At 41.4% G+C, this 16,534-nt stretch overlaps 1 protein-coding gene across 1 annotated transcript in view; it reads right to left on the reverse strand.

Moving 5' to 3' along the window:
- Positions 1-16,309, reverse strand: part of LOC135479297 (ATP-binding cassette sub-family C member 5-like) — a 30,634-nt gene extending 14,325 nt beyond the window's left edge. Inside the window, exons 1-18 of the mRNA XM_064759118.1 lie at positions 15,933-16,309; positions 14,493-14,640; positions 12,700-12,847; positions 12,310-12,395; positions 11,402-11,572; positions 10,918-10,980; positions 10,412-10,496; positions 8,663-8,811; positions 6,296-6,403; positions 5,855-5,996; positions 4,601-4,728; positions 4,340-4,343; positions 4,098-4,186; positions 3,402-3,526; positions 3,171-3,243; positions 2,643-2,846; positions 1,645-1,840; positions 572-727 (exon numbers count right to left, since the gene is read on the reverse strand). Of these exons, the coding sequence (XP_064615188.1) occupies positions 572-727; positions 1,645-1,840; positions 2,643-2,846; positions 3,171-3,243; positions 3,402-3,526; positions 4,098-4,186; positions 4,340-4,343; positions 4,601-4,728; positions 5,855-5,996; positions 6,296-6,403; positions 8,663-8,811; positions 10,412-10,496; positions 10,918-10,980; positions 11,402-11,572; positions 12,310-12,395; positions 12,700-12,847; positions 14,493-14,640; positions 15,933-16,018 (2,161 nt within the window). The 5' untranslated portion in view covers positions 16,019-16,309. The remainder of the gene's footprint in view (positions 1-571; positions 728-1,644; positions 1,841-2,642; positions 2,847-3,170; positions 3,244-3,401; positions 3,527-4,097; positions 4,187-4,339; positions 4,344-4,600; positions 4,729-5,854; positions 5,997-6,295; positions 6,404-8,662; positions 8,812-10,411; positions 10,497-10,917; positions 10,981-11,401; positions 11,573-12,309; positions 12,396-12,699; positions 12,848-14,492; positions 14,641-15,932) is intronic.
- Between the last annotated feature and the right edge of the window lie 225 nt (positions 16,310-16,534).

Consider the following 16,534-nt stretch of genomic DNA (forward strand, 5'->3'; position numbering starts at 1 on the left):
TTTCGTTTAAGCTATTTGTAGTTTTTATACATATTGACCAGTTTGGATGTCAACTAGTTTGGGATCCAAACTTGATTAGGCATTAAAATGGTTCTAGATACTGCTCTCTCTTGATATACGACAAACTTCAATTCACTGTTTTTCTTATGTCTGTCTCAAATTCCCCCACACATTAAATTTCTTAAATTTGAGAACATTCAGTTGTACCTTTCATGATCCTTCATCAGTAAAAATACTTATGTTTTCCACTGTCATGTGGGAGCAACGGTCACGTGGGGAGACATATATTCCATAGACTGTAGCCAATGTCATGTGCCTGACGACTTGGTTATCCCTATTTATTCGGTTGTGAAAATAATCGTACATAACTGCAGCAATTTGCCTACATACACATGTAATATGACGGCTGGCCTCTTATGAGGGATGCTGATGCCGTATATTTTCATATCCTATCACTGAGTAACCATATACCTAATAATATTTAGTCTAAAATTTAAATACAGTATCATAAAAATTATTTAGATCTACTATTATTATTATACTTGCTGACAAAAATATCTGAGTTATATACCTTGATCTGTTTCTACGTCAGTAGAGATGCTGGATGCTGACTTAGCACTGAGGGCATTTTTCTCGCTGTGTTGAGACCCACTCTTCAGACTGACCTCACGGCAGACACTGGAGACCCTGGACAAGACAGACTTCTGCTTCTCCAAGCTGAGCCGTACTGTGGGCAAGACGGATGAAGTGTGAACATGAACAAAGTTAAAAGAATGCTGCCACAGTTTTAAACAAATTACAGAATACAAAAAAGTACTACACGTATCTTTTCAACATGATAGAAAGACAATTACAGACAATTTTTAGGGTGAACAGCTATGATGAAACGGAACATAAGTACATGTATGCACAAAGACAAATGATAAACAGTTGGGCTGCGACTGGATTAAGAACCCATGGATCCTAGCCAATCAAAGACAACCATCTTTATTAACTTATCATGTCAACTAGCCAATCAAAGACAACCATCTTTATTAACTTGTCATTAAAAGACAATCATGTCAACTAGCTATTAAAAGACAACCATCTTAACTAGATATTATATTTATTTGATTGGTGTTTTACGCCTTACTCAAGAATATTTCACTTATAGTACTAGCATTACAGTAGGAGGCAACCAGGCAGAGCCCGGGGGAAACCTACAACCATCCGAAGCCAGCATGCGCTGGACTTGAACTCACAGCGACGGCACTGGTGAGATGCTCCAGGATCATTACGCTGCACTAGCATGGTAACCAACTAACTGTAGCTATTATAAGGAACCACCTTAACTAGCCATTGAAAGACACCCATCTTAACTAGCCATTAAAACAACCATCTTAACCAGTGTGTTGAGCCTTTTTCAAGTTAAGCCTTTTTCGAGCCTTTTTCTAGTGAAATATTTGGATGGATTCATACTGCTTACAGGGCAACTCAGGAGTTTTGTGAAGTTTAATCCATTTCTTATCTGTAAAACTTAAATGTTGGCATCAAAGTTATTCTTACTGAAAATGCATATTTATGGACCAAACTTCAAATAAATGATAGTACTCAGCCAAGACCCACTACCTCCGTCCTGTCTAAGAACAGTGTAAAGTTTTGTACCATCGCCAATGGAGTCCGGAAGCCCGTCCCCCTCCCCCTCCTCCTCTTCTGTTGTCACGTCCTCCTCGTGCTCAGTGTAGAAGATCCTGATCAGTGAGGCATAGTCCTTGTCAGCAGCCATTAGCTGGTCATGTGACCCACTCTCCACAAACTGTCCATCCTTCATCACAAGGATCTGATCACAGCTCTTCAGGTACTGGAGGTGAGAAAGGTCTATACATTGATACAGCGAAAGAGAAAATCATACCATTCATGTACTTAAGGTACTGAAGGTGAGAAGGTTTTGCAAACGAAATAAATGTCTCCAGTACACAAATAAGTGTAACAACTAGTTACATTACAAAAATGTTTAAAATCTTATAAATCATTAAAGGTCGCCATTAGATAGCTTGCACAACAATTTGAGGGAGTGAGTGCTTACGTCGTACTTTTGTTAAGGTAAGGATAAGGTTTAACGTCGTACTTAACAATTTTTCAGTCCTGTGACAAGGGAATCCTTAGAGTGCATACAATGTGCCTCCATGTAATTTCCATCGCTCTTTTATCTGGCGCTGCTTCACTGAGGTGATCTACTGAAGGTAAGTAAGCCACCTCACCCGAGCCATATACTGATACATGTCGACCAGTAGATAACCCCTTAATGTGGAATGCCAAACGAGGAAGCTACAACTTCCTCTTTTAAGGTTTTAGGTGCAATTCAGCACTGACCCTGGATCTACCACCCACACAGCAGACGCTCCATTAAGTGAGTCATCCGGGCCAGTCTAAATTTGATTACATGTTTTTGAGAGTTCAGCAGATATATTGGAGACAGGTGGTAGGCTAACACTTAAATAAACATTTCCAGTACTAGCCTAGGTTAAAATGCAATAAAGCAACATGATTTTTAGCAGATAGTTATTTTGCAAATCTCCTTGCCTTAAATGGAACTAAAAACAGCACCACTTCTGAGAACATTTACACCATGTACATTACTAAGAACAAGATGGTTTTCACACCTGTAACTGATGAGTGATGAAGATGACAGTTTTCCCCTTGAGAGCCTCTAGCAGACAGCGGTTGAAGATGTGTCTGCCCACATGGATGTCCACTGCTGACAGCGGATCGTCCAGGAGGTAGATATCTGCGTTGCTGTAGACGGCACGCGCCAAACTGATCCGCTGCTTTTGACCTCCAGACAAATTAAGGCCTCGTTCACCTATCTGTGTGGAAACGCAAAAGTGAGTTCTGCTGAGTAAAATGTTCTGACTTCCAGATATGTTAGCCTCACACACATATCTGTGTGGAAACACAAAAATGAGTTCTGCTAAGTAAATTGAGTACTGTATTTCACCTTACAGATTTTCATTGTCAATATGGTGCCTACTAACAGTTACAGCATTGGAATCGTCTACAAATTCCCTTTTCAGTGTGAACAAACGACACCTCATGTCTAATTATCACCATGAGGATGGATTTCAGGTACGCTTATGTACAAGATCAGTGTAGTAAACAAGATCAGACTGGTTAGGCCTTACTCCACCCACCTCTGTTTGATCTCCCGCTATCAAAGATTCAATGTCAGGTAACAGTCCACAGGCCTCTATCACTAAGGCATACCTGAAACAGGTAACAACGCAAACATTTATTAACATCAATTACAGACAGTAGAGACAAGAAAAATACACCTCAGCCTTAGTAAATGCTGGAAAATGAATTAAGATATGAAAATGTATATGAATAAGGTTTTGAATATATCATACAAGTCTGTGTCTTACTTGTCTTCATCATAGGGGAATCCAAACAGGACGTTGTCACGCAGAGTCCCGCTCATAATCCAGGCCTGCTGGGATACATACGCCACTTTACCATTAACAGCAATGCTGCCAGTCATCGTGATCATCTGTAAAATGACAAAGAGTGAGACATTGACTGAAGCCGGGTTCTTGTCTTTCGATTCTCTAGTACCATAGCAAAGGTATTCAACAAAGACTTTTATTCACAGGTTCATAAGTATAGCAACATGATAAAAGGTGAAGGACAAAAGATTCACCTCGTGAGCTTGTGTTTAGGTTAAGGTTTTTTCGGTAGGAATCCTAAAAAGAAATGTGAATATTCATGTGATAAATCTGCTTTAGTTCTAAGTGGGATAATTACTCTCTGGGGGAGTGGGAGAAAGTCAAATGCCGAGAGAGTTACTCTCTGGGGGAGTGGGAGAATGTCAAATGCCCAGAGAGTTACTCTCTGGGGGAGTGGGAGAATGTCAAATGCCGAGAGAGTCAGACACTGAAAAAGTCATACGCTGAGAAAGTTGTATGCTGAGGCAGTCAAAATGTCAGAAATCACCAAATAACTTCATGCAGCAACGACACAACTGGACATTCCTCAACATCGGTGATCATCAGCATGCGTGACTTTTGTGTCTCTGTCTTACCCCAGCTGCACACTTTGCACACGTTAGCTCACTGACTTACCCTGCCTAATATAGCGGACACCAAAGAGCTCTTCCCCGAACCCACACTCCCACACACCCCGACAAGCTGGCCCTGAAAAACAGGTAAATCTCAGAAAACATGCAATTACATCACCCAGAAAAAACTGGGAGATATTTTATGTGAGATACATAGATGTTACAGAAGAACACAGACTGAATAGAGTGGTCTTTTTTACTGAAGGTTCAACTGGAATGTATGGTTGAGGCTTCATTAGTGCTCACATAGCTTTACCATTTAAAAGATTTACACGTTAAACAATTTCACAAAGGTACTGTATTTAATCTATGCATTTGTCGACAACTTAACTACATTTTAAGTGCCTCATTTTGTGGGATTCTGAGAATTCTAATCACCTTAAAAAGGAGTTTTTATAGTAAAATGATACCTTAAATTTTTGACACCCAAAATAACCTTTTTTGCTTCCTGAAATGCCCCTTTTTTCACATGAATTTTCAGTGCAGTACTCCGTCAGATTTATTCACCTTTTCTACAACAAGGCTGAGGTCAGATAATGTTGCAACTGGTTCGTTCTCGTCGGTTTTAATCCCCAAAGGGCGCTTTTCTTCTGGTAGACTTGCTGATTTACCACCGTTCTGTTCCACTGGCCCATCTGGCAGAAACAAACACTTACTAATGTATACAGTCATTAAATTAGCAGATCTAAATACACACACACAAACACTAAACAAACACATAAACACAAAAAATGACAGTTTGGACATTAATAATTATCATCAGTTAGGAAGTTTCACTCACCAATGATGACACTGACGTTGTAAAAAACGTATTTATTGCCGCTTAAGATCATCTCCTGAAAGCGATATCACTGGCCTATGTTCACCAGTATGTCATTATTACTCACTTACCAACCACATTTTCAAATCAAGAAACTAATGTAAGATCATACTTAATTTGCAAAACATGATTCAGACTTTGCTGGTCACATTTCTGTAAGTGCGGAAGATAAATGCACAAATTCACATTCTTTGTCCAAATTATGTTAAAGCCCACAAATAAAAACACTTACTCTTTGCAGTTTTATTTTAGATGGCCACAAGAAATATACTCTACATTATTATGTGTAAGTAGTCGAAATGTTATGCTCTGATAAAAACATTCGCTTTCATTGTTACATTTTGATACTTCAAATCCAGATGGCATGATATCCAACAGGAAACACTGTTTTATGACGTTTTTCAGCGGAATGACATCATCATACAAGTTCTGTCACCTTTAACATTTCTACATCACACAGCAAGACACAACATTCTACAAAAGGTCATGTACAACCTCATGTTATATACACAAGTCTGTGAAGGCCAACAGCTATAAACACTGCTTAACCTGTTCAAATGCACAAAATTACAGTCTTGTCAAAACATAAATAATATAGAGGATATTGCCCAGTGAAGTTTCAATGCCATAAAAAAATTTTCTACCTTTCACTAGAACAATATTCATGATGTTTAAGCTCCACTAAGCAAAGTCCTCCATTTATCTTCTTAAAATGATGCCATTTTCCATTCAATATTTCAGAATTTGTAATATTATCCTATTCTTACTTGAATATTATTCCATTCTTACTTTAATATTCTCAAAATACAGCTCATCACAGAATAATAAAATGGAAAAATATTTAAATGTTTCCACTTTTCTAAATAAAATTCCTTGTGTTTCTTTCTTGTAGAAATATTTCCTATGTTATCATGCCAGGATTATCCACCAATGTGGCCTACTTTTCAAAGACTTAGTCTTGTCATTCTGGTTTTCAGCTGTCGTCGTGTCCCAGGCCATTGAGGCCCTATCCAGGACCAGGGCTTGGTTCTTGTTGGTTACCGTTCCAAAATGAGGGGACATCTCTTCCATGAGTAAAACACCCTGAGAGTAGAAATAGAACAAATTGTGCAAGTAAAGCAAAACTATCAGTCAGAGAGTAAAACATATGGATAACAGTTTCCTTTGCTGCTTGAGGTTTAACTCTGCTTCCACAGATAGTATATGTACATCCATCTCCCAAGTTCAGTGCAGATGTCAAATTTACAAGAACTACATGTACATTTCCAGAGCAAATTTTCACAGCTTCAAAACAGTGAAGCAGATTTACTGTTACATTTTCAGTTATTTCCAATATAACCCTTGACCTTTCACCTCACATTCTGACATCTAGACTTTCTCACCTGGAATCTGCCAATGGTAACGAGAACTTCAGCGAATGCCCGGATACAGAACGGCAGGATACCAAGCGACATTCTCATAGAGTTGAGCACTGCCAGCACTGTGAAGGCCTGAAAGGGATATAATCATGTACCCATTTAAGAGAAATAACAATAGCCAGGCAGCTCAGTTTTTACTCCAGTGAGGTGGCGCTAGTGTGAAGCAGGAGCTTGTGTCATTGTTGTGTCATTCAGATATAGATTGTGGTGCAACCTATATAATGTTAAAATGTATCATTTTTCTCAGGTGGTGTTCTGTCTTAAATGCAACGTGATGAAAATGAGCTGGAGAAAATGTTTGACAGGACAGGGTACTGCAATGGGGTGTTTGACTAGTCCCAACACTGCAGTGGGGTGTTTGACCAGTCCCAACATTGCAGTGGGGTGTTTGACAAGTCCCAACATTGCAGTGGGGTGTTTGACAAGTCCCAACAATGCAGTGGGATGTTTAACTAGTCTCAACACTGCAGTGGGGAGTTTGACCAGTCCCAACACTGCAGTGGGGCCTTTGACCAATCCCAACACTGCAGCTGGGTGTTGAACCAGTCATAACAATACAGTGGGGCATTTGACCAGTCCCAATACTGCAGTGGGGTGTTTGACTACTCCCAATACTGCAGTGGGGTGTTTGACCAGTCCCAACACTGCAGTGGGACATTTGACCAGTCCCAACGCTGCAGTGGGGCGTTTGACCAGTCCCAACACTGTAGTGAGACATTTGACCAGTCCCAACACTGCAGTGGGGAGTTTGACCAGTCCCATCACTGCAGTGGGGAGTTTGACCAGTCACAACACTGCAGTGGGGTGTTTGACCGGTCCCACCACTGTAGTGGGGAGTTTGACCAGTCCCATCACTGCAGTGGGGTGTTTGACCAGTCCCAACACTGCAGTGGGGAGTTTGACCAGTCCCATCACTGCAGTGGGGAGTTTGACCAGTCCCAACACTGCAGTGGGGCGTTACAGCACTCCCAACACTAGACATGCAGAAGTCCCATCTAAGAACTAAATTCTTAAACAAAATTTGTCAACACGTATCCAAGGCCCCATAGTGATATCATGTGGTCAGTTCTCCATAGACATTACTCACACTTCTGATGTTTGGTAGACCAGACTGTAGACAATGACTAACATATAAGATGGATAGATGCCAATGAGAAGCAGGTGTGACCTATACAGGTATCAGCACCAACCACAAGTAAGAGAGAAGACAATGAGATGACTTACCTGTGCTGGTGTAAGGTCATTACCAGTGCCAGTGAGACCTAAAGGGGTAACGGCAGCACAAACCAAAGGTAAGAGAGGAGATAATGAGATGACTTACCTGTGCTGGCTAAGGTTGTTACCAGTGCCAGTGTGACCTATAAAGGTAACGGCAGCACAAACCACAGGTAAGAGATGAGATAATGAGATGACTTACCTGTGCTGGGTAAGGTCATTACCGGTGCCATTGTGACCTATACAGGTGATGGCAGCATTCACCACAGGTAAGAGAAAAGATAATGATTTATTTATTTATTTGATTGGTGTTTTACAGATGATGGCAGCACACACCACAGGTAAGAGAGGAGATAATGATATGACTTACCTGAGCTGGGTAAGGTCATTACCAGTGCCAGTGTGACCTATACAGGTAATGGCAGCATACACCACAGGTAAGAGAGAAGATACTGATTTATTTATTTATTTGATTGGTGTTATACAAGTGATGGCAGCACACACCACAGGTAAGAGAGGAGATAATGATATGACTTACCTGTGCTGGGTAAGGTCGTTACCAGTGCCAGTGTGACCTATAAAGGTAACAGGAGCACAAACCACAGGTAAGAGAGGAGATAATGATATGACTTACCTGTGCTGGGTAAGGTCGTTACAAGTGCCAGTGTGACCTATAAAGGTAACGGCAGCACAAACCACAGGTAAGAGAGGAGATAATGATATGACTTACCTGTGCTGGGTAAGGTCGTTACAAGTGCCAGTGTGACCTATAAAGGTAACGGCAGCACAAACCACAGGTAAGAGAGGAGATAATGATATGACTTACCTGTGCTGGGTAAGGTCGTTACAAGTGCCAGTGTGACCTATAAAGGTAACGGCAGCACAAACCACAGGTAAGAGAGGAGATAATGAGATGACTTACCTGTGCTGGTGTAAGGTCGTTACCAGTGCCAGGGTGACCTATAAAGGTAACGGCAGCACAAACCACAGGTAAGAGAGGAGATAATGGGATGACTTACCTGTGCTGGTGTAAGGTCGTTACCAGTGCCAGTGTGACCTATAAAGGTAACAGTAGCATAAACCACAGGTAAGAGAGGAGATAATGGGATGACTTACCTGTGCTGGTGTAAGGTCGTTACCAGTGCCAGTGTGACCTATAAAGGTAACGGCAGCACAAACCACAGGTAAGAGAGGAGATAATGACAGGCTAAAGCTCTGAGCATATGCTGCCTTTTCCAACACAACTCTCTCTTCATTACGGATCTCTGCAAAGTTGAAAGCAGAAATATAGACCCAAAATTTCATCACAGTAACTTACTTATATCATAATAACTAGTCAATATCTTCTAAGGGCAAAAATAAAAGAAATTAGAAACAACTTCAAAATGTTCACTTGAAAATTCACATTTAACTGTAATAGTACAAAAGTAGAACTAGTATTATCAGTTTATTTCCTGTACCTACCAAACCTACTAACTTCAGTGACAAAGTACCTATGAATCCTAACTCTAAGTGACAAAGTACCTACCAAACTTTCTAGCTTTAAGTGACAAAGTACCTACCAAACTTTCTAGCTTTAAGTGACAAAGTACTTTCTAGCTTTAAGTGACAAAGTACCTACCAAACTTTCTAGCTGTAAGTGACCAAGTACCTACCACACGTACGAACTTCAAGTGACAAAGTACGTACTACACGTAGGAACTTCTAGTGACAAAGTACCTACCACATTTACGAACTTCAAGTGACAAAGTACCTACCAAACTTTCTAGCTTTAAGTGACCAAGTACCTACCACACGTACGAACTTCAAGTGACAAAGTACGTACTACACGTAGGAACTTCTAGTGACAAAGTACCTACCACATTTACGAACTTCAAGTGACAAAGTACCTACCAAACTTTCTAGCTTTAAGTGACAAAGTAACTCCCAAACCTAAGGACATTAAGTGACAAAGTACCTACCACACGTAGGAACTTCAAGTGACAAAGTACCTACCAAACTTTCTAGCTTTAAGTGACAAAGTACCACCCACACGTAGGAACTTCTAGTGACAAAGTACCTACCACATGTACGAACTTCAAGTGACAAAGTACCTACCAAACTTTCTAGCTTTAAGTGACAAAGTACCTACCACACGTACGAACTTCAAGTGACAAAGTACGTACTACACGTGGGAACTTCTAGTGACAAAGTACCTACCACATGTACGAACTTCAAGTGACAAAGTACCTATCAAACTTTCTAGCTTTAAGTTACAAAATAACTACCACACGTACGAACTTCAAGTGACAAAGTACGTACTACACGTGGGAACTTCTAGTGACAAAGTACCTACCAAACTTTCTAGCTTTAAGTGACAAAGTACCACCCACACGTAGGAACTTCAAGTGAAAAAGTACCTACCAAACTTTCTGGCTTTAAGTGACAAAGTACATACCAAATCTAAGAGCTTTAAGTGACAAAGTCCCTACCACATGTAGGAACTTCAAGTGACAAAGTCACTACCAAACCTACTAACTTTAAGTGACAAAGTACATACAAATCCTACTAAGTTTAAATGGAAAAGTACCTACCCAACCTTTAAGAGCTTTAAGTGAAAAATTACCTACATGTACCAACGTGACAATCAAAGTAATAACTCAGTTTGTCTTGGCAACCTTATTGGCCGCGAACCACCTGCACAGCTGACCTCTACCAGTTAAAATTTCCAGTGAACTGGTCTAGCATCAATCACATAAATTAATCAAATAAAAAATTTCTAAACTTGACTTGAGTAGACACTGTTTTCCCATTTGATTTCATTTCAAAGTTCTTAAGTAAGATTTCATGACAACTTATTTTGAAAAAATTATTTAATTCACTCACTTGATATTGATTCTGCAAATGACTGCTCCCAGGCATACATTTTTATCAATTTTACACAATTCAATAGTTCACTCATTAAACGAACCTGCAAAAGAAATAAATTATATAATTCTGACAAGACCAACTTGTCAAGTAATAGAGGCCATTGCTGGCAGAGCAGTCTGAAGAGTTCAGGCTGAAGTTCACTATAACCTTCACGCCAATGTCATAGGTACAAATCAGGGACCTGTTGGTTTGACTGTGACGTTATAGGATATGTAAAAAGGAATTCTAAACTGAAGTTTAAGGTTTTTATGGGAAAAGAAACAAGGTATACATGTTTTCTGTATTTTTGAGGCATAGTTTATATCTCTCAATGACCCTTCTATTTCCTGCATATTTTCTGTCAAGGGTGGGAAATGTTTGGAACTGACATTGCTGGCAGCACTGCCAGCTTTCCCACAGAACATTTTCTTGGTCTGCTTTTTCACAATCTCACATGGGATCTTAAAAAAATCAACACTTACCCGTTTATCAGTAACTTTGATAGCTTTATGTCTGTAATGAGTTGTAATGCGTGAGATGAGTACCTGGGAGAAAAAAAAATTCAGGAAATGAATGTCACCATATTTTGAGAATTACAAATGTTCTTACTCTAAATATCTGGACAGATATTACACAAGTTTTTCTCTGTAAATTTAGAAAAGTTTAATCTTTTATAATTGCAAGTAATCCCTTAAGGTGATAAAAAAATCTTACTGTACCATGTGATCAGTTAGACATTTCTTTCACTTATTTTTTATTACATTTGCCATATATTCCAAACACATCCATCATACTCTAAATACCTTTTTATAATATTTTTTCCAGACACCCTTGTTATAGTAAAAGTAATCAAAAATATTTGCCCATTTTTATTCTGGTCACATGGAACTTTTTAACCGTCAATGATAAAAGAGCATGACTTGGGAACTCCAATACTTTAGACCACTGCCTGGAACTGGCTCTTACCATGATTGGATAGAAGATAAGATAGATGAATGTTCCCAGGACTGCCCAGGCTCCCATCAGACAGATGACATAAATTACCCCCAAGGCAAGGCAAAGCACTGTGGCAGGCAGGAAAGGGATGATGAGGGCCTCGTACAGACGCTGGCTGTCATTGGTGCACATGTTGATCAGCTGAGAAATGAGATTGGATGAAATCATATGAAAGCATGATGACAATGCCAACACCGCTGTGAGTATCCTGGTAATTCAAACTTGTTTTCCTTATCTTTTCTAGGAATCATAGTTGAGTTCCTATTTCTCAAAGTAGAGTACACCTGCTTTTTGTTTTTGAATCAACTGTCTGATAAAAGATGAATCATTCATGTCTATAAGTTTAGAATACTTCAGGTCTAACACACAGCAGTCCAACAACAACCCAAAGCAGCTCAAGACCACCACACTGCAGTTCAACACCTCCCAGCAGTTCAGGATCACCATACTGTAGTTCAGGATCGCCATACTGCAGTTCAGGATCGCCATACTGCAGTTCAGGATCGCCACACTGCAGTTCAGGATCGCCATACTGCAGTTCAGGATCACCACAATGCAGTTCAGGATCGCCACAATGCAGTTCAGGATCGCCACAATGCAGTTCAGGATCGCCACAATGCAGTTCGGGATCACCACACTGCAGCTCGGGATCCCCACACTGCAGTTCGGGATCCCCACACTGCAGTTCAGGATCCCCACACTGCAGTTCAGGATCACCACACTGCAGTTCAGGATCACCTCACTGCAGTTCAGGTCAAGTTCTAGTTACATCAGAATTCAATTACAAATGGGAAAATTAAAACTGGGAAAAAAATGTACTACCAACATCCAAACTGCATTTTGGTTCTTTCATTCGTCTGACTCAGCAGTCTACTTACCGAGCCCATAGTGGTGTCTTTTAATGTCCTCAGGCGTAAAATCTTTTGAAATAGTAGAGACATTGCCCCTGAACGAAGCCTAACACCTGCAGGTCAGAAGAAAAGCAACATTTCACCTTTTGCAATGTCAATATTAAAAGATGTCAAAGAGGAAATAGATGCCATATACTCTATTACCACAATCATAACAGAGATGGATTCGTTACATCTGACAGTCTTTTCAAAAATTATTGACTTGACTTTATTCCAGTACGAAAGTTTGGTGATGAGACATTACAACATCTTGTGACTGTGGGGCAAACTGCTGCATTTTAACATGGGCAGATATACACAAAAGAGGGCTTTCATTTCCTGACTTACTTTGCAAATCTTACAAAGTCATAGACTCACCTCCCTGGTACTGCACAAACCACCACATCCCCATGAAGACAGACCGCCCCACCTCCATGAGAATAAGGGCCACCACCAGCCCAACGCCATGACCCACATGGATCTCCCTCCGTGACAGATATTCCAGTAACATCCGCACTACTATAGCCTGGGGAGGAAATTGTACAGATAAAAACAATCTTAACTGTTTAGCATTTGAACAGTAAAAATGCCCTTTCAGAAGCACATATAGGGCTTTAAATGACACTTGAAATTAATCAAACTTTACAAAATAGCTCTGATGTGGCCCTTAAACTGAACCAGTATCAGAATGCCCACACAGAACTCATATATAGACCAGAAAGAACGCACAGAACTGGTCATACACGGACCAAAGCACCTGCACAGAACTAGTCATACATGGACTAGAACGCCCCCACAGAACTGGTCATAAATGCACCAGAACGCCCCCACAGAACTGGTCATAAATGGACCAGAACGCCCCCACAGAACTGGTCATACATGGACCAGAACGCCCCCCACAGAACTGGTCATACATGGACCAGAACGCCCCCCACAGGACTGGTCATGCATGGACCAGAACGCCCCCACAGAACTGGTCATACACGGACCAGAACCACCCCCCCCCCCCCCCCCCCACACACACAGAACTGGTCATAAATGGACCAGAACGCCCCCACAGAATTGGTCATACACGGACCAGAACCCCCCCACAGAACTGGTTATAAATGGACCAGAACCCCCCCACAGAACTGGTCATACACGGACCAAAACCCCCGCACAGAACTGGTCATACATGGACCAGAGCACCTGCACAGAACTGGTCGTACACGGACCAAAGCACCTGCATAGAACTGGTCATACACGGACCAGTACGAGCGCACAAAACTGGTCATACATGGACCAGAACGCCCACACAGAACTGGTCCTACATGGACCAGAACGCCCGCATAGAACTGGTCATACACGGACCAGAACACCTGCACAGAACTGGTCATACACGGACCAGAACGCCTGCAAAGAACTGGTCATACATGGATCAGAACGCCCCCACAGAACTGGTCATACAGTTTATTTGTTTAACCGTAGTTTAACTATTACTTCAGTCATATCATGACCATGTCTCCTCGTTTCTGGCTGAATCCAACATCAACACATTGATAGTGCAGCCTCACTGAAACGCCTACTAACCTGGTAGTATCAGCTCCGACAGCACAGCTGGTAGAGTGTCCGCTTCGGGAGCTGCAGATCCTGGATCAATCCTGGGTCAAGTCACACCTAAGGCTATAAAAGAGGAAGTTTTAACTTCCTCGCTTGGTGTTCAGCTCGAAGGGGACAGTGCAACCACTGGTTGAACTATGTCCAAATAATGGCTCAGGCGGGGTGGCTTACTTGCATTCGGTAAGGTATCTCAGTGAAGCAGCACTAAATAGAAGAGCAGTGGAAATGCGTCCTGCCACAAGGAGGCACATTACATGCACTCTAATGATTTCTACATCATCAAATGACTGAAATATTGTTAAGTGCGACGTTAAACCCCAAGCACTCACTCACTCATCCGGTCGTATGTGTGGAGTGGCAATAACCTGCAGATGGTCATGGGCTTTCCCCAGGTCTGGCTTCAGGCATGAAAGTGATGTACTCTTGAGTACGGTGTAGAACACCCATCAAATAAATACATCATAGGCACGCCATGTCAAAGACACCAGACCTGCACCCTCAGCCAGTTACACATGTCACCAAGTGAGACAGTCTTATGCATAACTTGTTTTAGAAGCACAAAGAGAACTCACAGGCCCCAGGAAGGAGCAGAGGACAGAGAGGATAGCCAGGATGAACCCCAAGAACAGGCGGGTTTTGTACAAGCTGAATATCACCCGGCCCAGTGAAACCTTGTCTCGTGGCTTTGTCTTCAGCTCCTCCAGCCAGGCCCTCTCAAATCTGCGGAGGAAAGAAAAGTCAGTGATGAATGAACTCATGACGACAATGATGATCAAGATTGACACAGACGATGCAAATGAACAGCGCCTCTCAACATGTCTGAAGGTAAGAAAAAAGTCAGTGATGGACGATCTGATGAAGGCAATGATAAAGATGTTACAGATGATGCTAATCAACATCCCCTCTCAAATCTGAGGAGAATAAAGTCAGTGATGGACGAGCTGAAGAGGGCAATGGTGATAACGATGTTAGAGATGATGCCAATCAACAGCCATTCTCAAATCTGATGAGGAGAAAAAAGTCAGTGATGGGCGAGCTGATGAGGGCAATGGTGATAACGATGTTAGAGATGATGCCAATCAACAGCCATTCTCAAATCTGATGAGGAGAAAAAAGTCAGTGATGGGCGAGCTGATGAGGGCAATGGTGATAACGATGTTAGAGATGATGCCAATCAACAGCCATTCTCAAATCTGATGAGGAGAAAAAAGTCAGTAATGGGCGAGCTGATGAGGGCAATGGTGATAAAGATGATACAGACGATGCAAATCAACAGCCATCCTCAAGGAGGAGAAAACAGTCAGTTATGGATGATCTAGTGATGAGACCATACAGATGATGCCAACCAACAGTCACTCTTAAATCTGAGGAGAAAAGTCAGTGATGGACAGTCAGTGAAGCTGATGATTTATTTATTTATTTATTTGATTGGTGTTTGACGCCGTACTCAAGAATATTTCACTTATACGAAGGCAGTCAGCATTATGGTGGGTGGAAACCGGGCAGAGCCCATGGGAAACCCACGACCATCTGCAGGTTGCTGAAGGACCTTCCCACGTACGGCCGGAGAAGAAGCCAGCATGAGCTGAGCTCACAGAGACCGAATTGGTGAGAGACTTCTGGGTCATTACGCTGCACTAGCGCGCTAACCAACGACGATCTGATGAGAGCAATGGTGATAAAGACGATACAGATGATGCCAATCAACAGCCACTCTCAAATCTGAGGTCATGGATGAGCTAATATGGGCAATGTCATTGAAGATGACACAGATAAGGCCAATCAAGCCCCACTACAATAACGCAGTGTGTACTTTATTTCACTTAGCGGACTGATGTTTTATCCTGTACTCACTGAGAATGATTCACTTATATGACAGCAGTTTGCTTCCCTGTTTCCTCCCACCATAATGCTGGCTGCTGTCGTGTAGGTGAAATATTCTGGAGCACGGTGTAAAACACCAATCAAATAGATATAATTGACCTTAAAGTTTACACCTGATTCTGACTGACCTCTTAACGTTGACCCTCGAACTCTCTGTTGCGGGGCATTTCCACATCTGTACTGATGCCATTCCTTTACGGTAGATCTTCCACATCAAGCCTGTGAGCCAGGAGTAGGTGATAACAGAAAACAGGCCTGCATGGTCCAGTGGGAAATCCTCTTTGCTGGCCGGTCTGAAAATGGTATCATTTAAACGACAACTGAAGAATTTCACCTGTTTTTAGTAGAAAATTCTGTTGAAAACTCCTTATGATCAGTAATCGCTGCATTTCACTCAAACAGCATTTTTCAAATCCCACATTTTGCTTGAATCTCATTGATCCATCCACCTTAAGGAGTTTGATTTAAGTTTGATTATTTTCTTATCCCAAAACTTAAGTACAGAAGTATCATTTCAAGGCTTTTATGAGCTCCACAAAGTACCTTTTTACAGTTTAAACTTTAGGTGACATACAGTAAGTGAAAATCATTTTCTGACAGAATCATACCATGCATAATAAGAGTGAGACCAGTGAGTGCACAGTCCAGTCCTGGACAGATCAGGTTCAAAAACTTTGCTAACACCTTTGCACAGAACCTTTCCAAAGTATGGTTATAAATACAAAGTCCA

This window comes from Liolophura sinensis, chromosome 12, assembly GCF_032854445.1.
Source record: "Liolophura sinensis isolate JHLJ2023 chromosome 12, CUHK_Ljap_v2, whole genome shotgun sequence".
NCBI classification, from domain to species: Eukaryota; Metazoa; Mollusca; class Polyplacophora; order Chitonida; family Chitonidae; genus Liolophura; species Liolophura sinensis.